This window comes from Protomyctophum bolini (genome assembly GCF_963924005.1).
Source record: "Protomyctophum bolini genome assembly, contig: SCAFFOLD_519, whole genome shotgun sequence".
In the NCBI taxonomy this organism is placed as follows: domain Eukaryota; kingdom Metazoa; phylum Chordata; class Actinopteri; order Myctophiformes; family Myctophidae; genus Protomyctophum; species Protomyctophum bolini.
The window spans coordinates 3,538-12,830 of NW_027665595.1; the positions used below are offsets into that span (position 1 = coordinate 3,538).

Below are 9,293 nucleotides of genomic sequence, written 5' to 3' on the forward strand. Positions count from 1 at the left end.
CCAGGGCATCAGAACAGTTTGTTGCCAGAGCATCAGAACAGTTTGGTGCCAGGGCATCAGAACAGTTTGGTGCCAGAGCATCAGAACAGTTTGGTGCCAGCCAGGGCATCAGAACAGTTTGGTGCCAGAGCATCAGAACAGTTTGGTGCCAGGGCATCAGAACAGTTTGGTGCCAGGGCATCAGAACAGTTTGGTGCCAGGGCATCAGAACAGTTTGGTGCCAGGGCAGTGACTTGACTTCGATTTGTAGACTCTTCTCAAAGGTGCCCAAATAGAGATGTTCTGTAATGATACTGACTTGATTCGTAAAAGCTCCTAAATGCTTGATACCTAGTACAATTAAAACACCTGCCACCATTTGATTTTATAGATGTCTATTGTCTAAAAACACTTCATTCACTTCAATCACATTTAACTTATGAATATATATTATTATATTTATTTTATGATTTCCCCCTTCCCAATATGGAAGTATGGCAAAATCATCTTGCCTGTTTTTAACCAATGAATACTACTAATATAGTCTTTTGATTACGTTCATTATTGCCCCTAATGTTTACCGTACTGTACAAGTTTGGAGACTCACAGTGAATACGTGACCGCACTAGATCTGAAAGCAGTGTGGGATAAACTTCAGCCCTTCAGAAATATTGTCAAATCATATAATGGGTCAAAGGCAACAAAAGCACTTTTTCTCCTTTTCCCTTTTTTTTCTTTTTACATTTCACACCTTCAAAACATCACACATCCTGCCATCCGGTGGCAGAGTCTGGTCTAAAGCAACACAGCAATAGACATTGTAAAGTCCCCCTCTGTGCAACGTTTCTGCTTTGTTCTGCAATTCGTTAGGATTCATCTATTCTTGAACGGTACACAATGACACACAGTATATTTCTACACACAAAACACTTGTATACCTATCGTTCTACGATTACTTTTACTGACTGGATCAATCCTTGTAACTTCTGGAAAACATTACAAAAGATCCATCCACGTGATTCCTCATAGGGGTGCCGAAGTGCGTAGGCCGTAGGGTTCTGAAGGTCAGAGTGTTAAGAAGTGTGTAGGCCGGAGGGTTCTGAAGGTCAGAGTGTTAAGAAGTGGGGCTTATTCAATGGCTACAGCTGTACAAAAGAGTTTACATTCACAGCATCAAATGTCCTCCCTGGTTAACTTTCTGCGTTCATTATGGGCTGAACCAGGGCCAATGATGCATCTAAGACACAGGATGAGGCAAGAGTGGTTCTTTTGTCATCTCTTTCAGGCCATATTGTGTTTGTCTCTTGGTCTTCTCTCTGCTGTTAGAAGCTCACCAAGTTGTACACCATACTAGAAGAAAAAAGAAAGAAGGAAAATAAAACGGGAAGATAATAATTCTAAAACATTATTCGTTGGGATAACATACTGTAATGTATCAGACTAACAGTTTTCATTAATTTAATTTATAATAGTATAAAATATAAATTTTACTTTAAATGATTTGCTATCAGTTCCTTAGTCTTGTCTAATACGTACCTGTATAGATAGTAGAAGAAAGACACCAGGTAGAAACCCAGCTTACACCAGGACTCCTTCTGGCAGTAGTTGAGAATATCTGCATTCATCACACTGACAGGATCATACATCACCTCTGAACCATCTGCTGGCCGATGGAAATATCTTCAAGAGACACAGGATAGTCTATAGTTAGGTTTTTATTGCTTGGTTGTTAAAAGACAAAAGAAGGTCCACCACCTGCACCGAAAGTAAGGGAGCTACTACGGAGCTTCTTTTATCTTTTTTTTTGTTTCCATCTTTTGTTCAAACACCTGCATACTTCAATGACAAAAAACTAAACTAAAACTATAAAGGTTGAAACAATAAACGCTTTACCCACTCCCGAAACTAAACTAAATGAATCTAAACTGAATTTAAAAAATATATAATAATAATAAATCGAAAGGGGCTCCCTCTGAGCAAATATCTCCGCCAGGCTGGGTGTTGTACCCAGGGCTGTGTAAGTAATGGGTTGCGGCCGTCAGAACCCTATGAAGCTATGGGGGGAAATGGCTGTTCTACGACATACAGTTTTCACATTTGTGGCACATCCTATCCGCAGGAGTGAAAGCCTATTTGGCAACTAGTTCACTCACTGTACAGAAGCCCCACATTTGAGTCCAACGTGTTGTGTTCATCATATTATGTATAACGTATTTTGTTAGAAATGTTTGCCTGTAATTGGAAAGTAACTACACTATGGAATTTGATGCTCACTGGTGATTATGTTTTTGCAAGAAACAGTGACATTTATTGTACTTTTGTAGCACATTCTGGCCTGAAGGAGAAAATAATCAATTACAAAAAGTTAAAACCAAATGCAAATAAAAGATTAGGTATTCTTATTTTTCATGTTTAAACAGAAAAACACTTGAAATTAGTCATTTTGGTCAAGCAACACCTCTGTGCCACCAGTAAGTACATTATAAATGAAGCATTAGAGCTGTGTGGAGCTTGTGTGCGTACCTCCACAGATGGTAGAACAGCAGGGGGATGTTTAGGCCCAGTGTGACCCACTCTCCAGCGCACATGAACATTAGGCAGAAGAGCCCGTGTATGGAATACTCTGGTACCACCAACTGAGAGCACACAGGATGTCAGGTGCTAAAATATAGACAATGATCTTTCTTTCTCTTTATCGTCTGTCTGTCTGTCTGTGTTTCTATGACCACACACATGCATAATTGAAAGATTTCATGTAACAATATTTGAGAGCTGATGAATGTTATTAGTTGTGACTATCACAGTACATTTTGAACTAAACACTGTAGTGTACTGAGAGAAGGTTTTGGGTTATTATGACACAAAACAAGCAAGAATGCAATATATAGTCATCAGGTTTTGCAAATAGCATGGAAAAGGGAGTTCAGCTATATTGTATACAGTATATAGTGTTGCTCTGATTCATCATAGATAAGAGAGGCAAATGTTAGCAAGATTAGAGTGCTCTTATGTCACTCCCACCACTCTCACCCCAGGTATAATTGCGGTACTCACCTTTCGAAGCAGGTTGCAGATTCTTTCAATGTTGAGAATTCTCTCCCTCTGAGGGACAGAATATAAATAATCTAATTACATTAGAATTATTTATTAGAACACAATCGGGCACAGTAATGGGGTGTCACACAACAAACAGAAACGTTCTTGCGAATAATTAATTAATTCCATGATCAATAACCGTTTTTGGCTCTAGACACTGGCAACATGGCCAGTCAGTCTGTGGACAAAACAAACAAGCAAGCTAAATAATTGCATGTTCACCACATTATTTCAATGACCTATCTGGAATATCGATTCTTGAATATCCACAGTGGAATATTCAAGTGTTCACATGTAGGATGTTCACTCTATTTATATATTTTACTTCACATTCAATCACCAGAGTGAGTAATCTTCAATTATATTTGTTAAAATTATTTCTTACTGCTCTTGTGGGGTTACTCTGATCAATGGGGTTCTTGAAGTCCGTGCAGAGCTCATCAAATGCAGTGATCTGAAACAAGGTGACATGGATACGCTTTGAATGACTGACCTTTAAAAATACAAGTAACTGGTATGGTACAGTACAGTAGTACATTACTCTTGTATATATTTATGTTTGTATTATACAGATGCAAATATGGAAGACATAAGCCGTCTAGACTGTATGTCTAGAGACCACAGCAGCATTCTTGTCCTGCAGTATGAACAATAATCGATATCCGAGCTTGCCATATACATGCTCAGAATAACAGATTGTTATCTGGACAGTATGCTGCTGAGCTTTTGTGTAAGGTAATTGTCAATTTGAATTGTGTGTGACTGTGTGTGTGTGACTGTGTGTGTGTGTGTGCGCGCGCGCTGTTCTCTGTGGTCCTTTATTGAAATGTCTGAGGAGATATTGAGGTGAGGACAGAAAAACAGTAAAACTCTATATCCTTAGTTGACTGGAGTCCCCCCAGATCTCTATACTAGGGGCCCTCCATTTTCCCCCTCTAGGCTAAATATGTTCACTGTAAACAGACGATCTAAAAGCTCACAACATGGCACATTGTGCACTGTATTACATGTTTTCCTATTTTCCCTGAATGTTAGCATAATTATGACATGCCCGGAAAGGGTTGAAGTGGTTAAAGCAAAGGAAGGTATTGTTTTATGTCAGGGAGATACAGTAAGTCCTCTGAAATTGATGTATAATTGGCTGCTCCATGTAATGTTAGCTTTCTTTATCGTTATACTTTTTTTCCTCCTCTCTTTTCATCAGTAGTACTTCATCTGCCAGTGAAGCTCTAAATTGAATCCTAATTATTCACTGCTGTTCACCAGTTGTCAATTAAACTTTCAAACAATGGAGCTTAATGTTTACGCTTTGCTGAAGAGCAGAATGAGCTGATGAAAAGGTGGCGATCGACAAATTAAGTGATTATGCCTCCTCTGCCTCTGGACCCCTACACAAGTGCTCCCCGGCAGGTCTAGGATCAGCCATTTGCCTCCCACTCACCATCTCCCTCCCAGTTTTCTGTGGTGCGTAAATAACATACAAGAGTGAGGGGACCGCCCGCCTACCCATAACCAGAGGCAGACACTGATTGTACAGTATGTACAGTTGTACACTACAACAAGATAATATGTGTCTGTATTACATCAGCAATGTCTGATGTGAGCAACAAACCCTATCTCTAAGCCAGTGGTTCTCAAAAACGACCCCCAAATTAATATGAATCTGGCCACGGACAGCCATCTGAAATCAAACAATATTTATGTAGTTAAAATGTTTCCAAAATAGTAAATTATTATAAATGGCAGATCTTCTATTTTCAAATAGTCAACGGTATAGAGGTTTAAAGTGGTTCATCTGATTGTGATGCTGTATTAACACATTTTGCCGGGGACCCCTCAAGGACCCCTGGTCCTTGAGGGGTCCACTGCTCTGAGGAAGGGTCTTACCCCTAATAGCATGAATATATAGTGGTCTATTTCACACTCGTCTCTGTTGTAAACAGATGCAGTTTCCATGGTGACATGGTCAGACCCCCTCAACGGGCACCATGGTTACTATAGCAGTGAACAAGCGATGGTATTGGTCGATACCCCACATGGAAAAGGGGGAGCTCTAACTATGGATGAAAGCAGGTGGTGTGTGTGTGTGTGTGTGTGTGTGTGGGGGGGGGGGGGGGGGGGGGGGGGGTTAGACATCATAGTTTGATAAGCTTTTTCAATCACATGGTTCATTGCCGAGACACGCCCACACATGCAGTCTCGTTAGCATCTCTCTCACGGTGACTGACTCATACTCAGTCTAACCCACTCGCTCGATTCATGAGTCAAAGCATCTAGTCATTTCAAGGCTGTTTCTTTTTGTGTTCATTTGTGTTTCACACTAATAGCGTCTCATCGTATTGACAGCTGATGCTGGAGTTGTGTGGCATTTGGCATTTGTAGGAACTGCTTGTGTGGAGGTGAGGGTTGTGTATTGAATACTGAACGTGCATGTCTCCAGTGACGCCTGTGCAAATTCCAGTCCTGCAGACAGACTGACAGGTGCATACTCTGTCCCTGAGATCGGTATATCCCTTCTTATAGGCTACTATAACATACAACATGTTAATGGGTAAATGGGTTGCCACCTTACACTGCGTGCATACTATATAATTATGTATGTATGCATATTTGTTGACGGCATACCAAAATGTAAGCCAGTCACTGTGCTGTGAACAAAACAAAAACAATTCTGCTTTTAAATTTTTTATTACACTATTGCTATTATATGAACAGTAGGAATAAATCGTATTTTGTTCAAATAAAAAACGTCTCTCTTCAAAAGTTAAATAAAATCGAAATGGCCTACTGTATCTGCGCAGGTTAATTTCAAAACAACGACATTTAAATGTAGGCTATGCATTTTCCCATGCTCTGGTCGGTCATACAGTATACCGTAATGCATTTTAGGAAGGCGGCTGCGGGCCATATAAAATGTACCCATGGGCCACAATTGCTTCCTGGGCTGGACTTTGGACATGCCTGCTGTACTGTACACACGGTTTCTCACAATTCTTTCACACAAAAAATTGGGCATGATGCTGTCTCAGCTCGCCCTTCTTCATTAGACAAGTAATTATAGTATAGCCCCAGCACTTCCAGTAATACCTGCACCACTGTGTTGCCATGATTCATGTGTGTGGTGAAAGCATATACTGTACTGGCACACGCAAGCATCTTGGCATAAGAGCAATCAGGGTCAGAAAACCAACCAATGTTGCATCTTTAAATCCGATTTTTGGCCAGCTCTTCTGTACCTTTCAATTGCAAATGCGTGGGTTCATTTCCCTGTGTTCAAGAGAGAACATGCAGAACTCTTGCAGGGCTAGAATGCACCTCATTTTTGCATGTTTGTGCCAGAGTGCACAGTAACAAATATATAAGAAATAATACAATAATTAAAAAAAAATCTCACATTGGCACTTCCCTCTCATCCCTTAGCATCAAAGAAACCTGTCTCGGCCGGCCCCTGTGAGTCTGACATTGTGCTGTTTACCAGCAAATGCTTGTAATATTGTTGAATGAACTGAAGCTTATAATGGTTGTATTTGTCTCTCTGGGTTAAAATGGTAATCTAATCAGCCTAAATGCCTAAAACTAAAAAGGTTGTTGGAGATTGAGGTAACTGAATCTCGTTGGCAAACCACCCTACCACATCCCAGATCACTCCCTACAGCAGCGGTCCCTCCTGACCTATAGCTGACGCATCCCCCAACGCTCCGTCTTGTTGTATTTTGCCGAAAATGATACATGCCCAGCTTTCCGGGTGTGTGTAAACACAAACATTGAAGACAAAAACAAAAGTGAGGACGCAAAATGTGATTAGCCTGAATGAGATGATGTATACTGTATGATGATAAGAGTGCCCGGGTGCCCCTCACTTCACACGGGTGTGATTCTTTTCAAATATCATTATGGCAAATAATCACAGAATGTCACTGCACTGAGAGACATGCAGCTGCTGTATACTCCAGGGGGGGCAGTCAGACAGATATTTTGTGAAGCTACTAAGACAATCGGGATTTCCTGAAAGTTCATATAATGGCCTGTTGTGGCGCTGTCATTGGGCCGCTATTACCCTTTTTATGCCACCCCCCCCCCCACCCCCCCCCCCCCCCCCCCAGAGGGCGTTCGCGCACTATAAGGGATGCGCGCACCACAGTTTGGGAACCTTGTCTCTCGCATAAAATGGTTAGACACAACCACTTTTGACCAATTGACCTTATACCTCATAATATACCTTATATACCTATACCTTCATCTCTAATTTAATATGTCTCTCAACACTGATATTTGTCTCCACCAGGCCGAAGGCATGGGGAGAGAGTATGTTTTGCACTCCGTCCGTCCGTCCGTGTGTGTGTCCGTCCGTCCGTCTGTGAACAGCTAAACTCCGGCACCGTTAACCCGGTCGATGCCAAATTTTGCACACACACTCCCTGGATGCTAACGATGAACCTCTGCCACACAATTTCCAGAACGGCCTGTTATAGCGCCACCAGGAGGCCGACTTTTGAAAAACACATTTTTTTAATATAACTCCTCCAGATTCTGTCCAAAAATCCCGCAAATCATTACACACTATCTCTATAGTCATGTGTTCAAGATGGATCTGTCCGATATTTCATATTCCATCATAATTGGCTAACATTGGCTTTCACAGACTTTCCTACTAGGCTGAGGAATATATCCCACCCTTTTCACATTGGCCTGTTATAGCGCCACCAACAGGTGGATTTTTGCAAAACACATTTTTGGAACAAATTGTCTCAAATCATCCAATTGCCATCAATGGTGTAAGAACAAATGGCACCCTTTTCACATTGGCCTATTATAGCACCACCAGGAGGCCACAACCTGACCTGGCCTGGTGGAGACCTGTGCCCCAGAAGTGAATCTATATATTTTAACATTATACCCCAAACTTAGATTGTCTCCACTCGCCTTAGGCTATTCAATGCATTGTAAAGGTAAGATACTGCTCAGGTTCAGAGCCACTCCGAAATAAATAAACTTTTCCGGACTATTAAAGTACAGGCACACCTGTCTAATTTCTAGGTGTGTGTGTGTGTGTGTGTGTGTGTGTGTGTGTGTGTGTGTGTGTGTGTGTGTGTGTGTGTGTGTGTGTGTGTGTGTGTGTGTGTGTGTGTGTGTGTGTGTGTGTGTGTGTGTGTGTGTGTGTGTGTGTGTGTGTGTGTGTGTGTGTGTGTGTGTGTGTGTGTGTGTGTGTGTGTGTGTGTGTGTGTGTGTGTGTGTGTGTGCGTGCGCGCGCGCGCAGGCGCGCGCGCGCGCAGAACTCACCTGCCAGATGACGAAGAAGATGAGTGCGGCACACAGTACCAGGGTCAGCATGTAGCAAAAGGCCGCAAAGGTGAACGCCATGGCTGAGCTAGCCAGCCTGAAGACGGGATGAGCGAAAGAGAGAGAGAGGGAACTTTGCCCCACTCTATCCCTCTCTACTGTCTGGGGGATCTCTCCCTCTCTCTCCTGATATAGCTTGTTCTCCCACCTTGCAGGAGGTTAATATCTTGCTTTGTCCTCTTTCTCCTCACCCTGACCCAGACATACTGTATAGGACAGGTTGTGATGAGAGTCTGTAGTGTCTGGCCAATGGTGAATCAGCCGCTGAGAAAAAGCCAGAGAATCCTCAACATGACAACTTATTCTGCATTATTGTATGCTCACTGTCTTGTCAAAGGATTTTGATCTACGTTTTACGATTGTCACATCCTCCCCTTTTCACGTATCAGTTGGGAGGAAGGGGGGTGGGGGGGAAGCGGGGGCATTTCTCTCTCCCTCAAAAAAAAAAAGTAAACGAAGAAAAAGGCTGTACAGAAAGCTTTTGAAGGCTCTGCCTTCACAGCTACTGCTCTGGAGATGCACACCTTTTTTCAATTTCTGACAGGTTTAATGTCTGTCCCCTCCTCTTCCCCCTCCCTAGAGTTTCTCTCTACACAAAGCCAACACATCTTTCTTCACAGCGACACAACAACCAAAGGTGTCTCACTGACACCCTGACAAAAACCAAAACAGAGCTTCCTCTAATGCTCTCTCTCTCAGTGGGATTCAACGGCATTCCTCTTCCAAAACGTCACAATCTGTGATGTTGTCTTTTACGTATCGGTGTCGAGTTGTGTTTACGGCTTTTTAATTTACTTATTTTGTTGTACAATTGAGTATGTGAGGTCTGTTAAGAAGTCTGTTAAGACATATACAATACTTATAAAACGCACTAGTAT

General features: G+C 42.0%; 1 protein-coding gene across 1 annotated transcript; it reads right to left on the reverse strand.

Annotated features, from left to right (window-relative positions):
- Positions 1-1,301: 1,301 nt before the first annotated feature.
- On the reverse strand, positions 1,302-8,445 carry LOC308312231 (protein cornichon homolog 2; the record flags this gene model as incomplete). The annotated part of the gene is made up of 6 exons (XM_080794614.1): positions 8,356-8,445; positions 3,461-3,529; positions 3,034-3,081; positions 2,503-2,615; positions 1,516-1,659; positions 1,302-1,329 (listed from the first exon to the last, which is right to left on the reverse strand). Exons 1-6 carry the CDS (start codon positions 8,434-8,436, stop codon positions 1,302-1,304), a joined length of 483 nt encoding a protein of 160 aa, XP_080650740.1. The 5' UTR covers positions 8,437-8,445.
- Between the last annotated feature and the right edge of the window lie 848 nt (positions 8,446-9,293).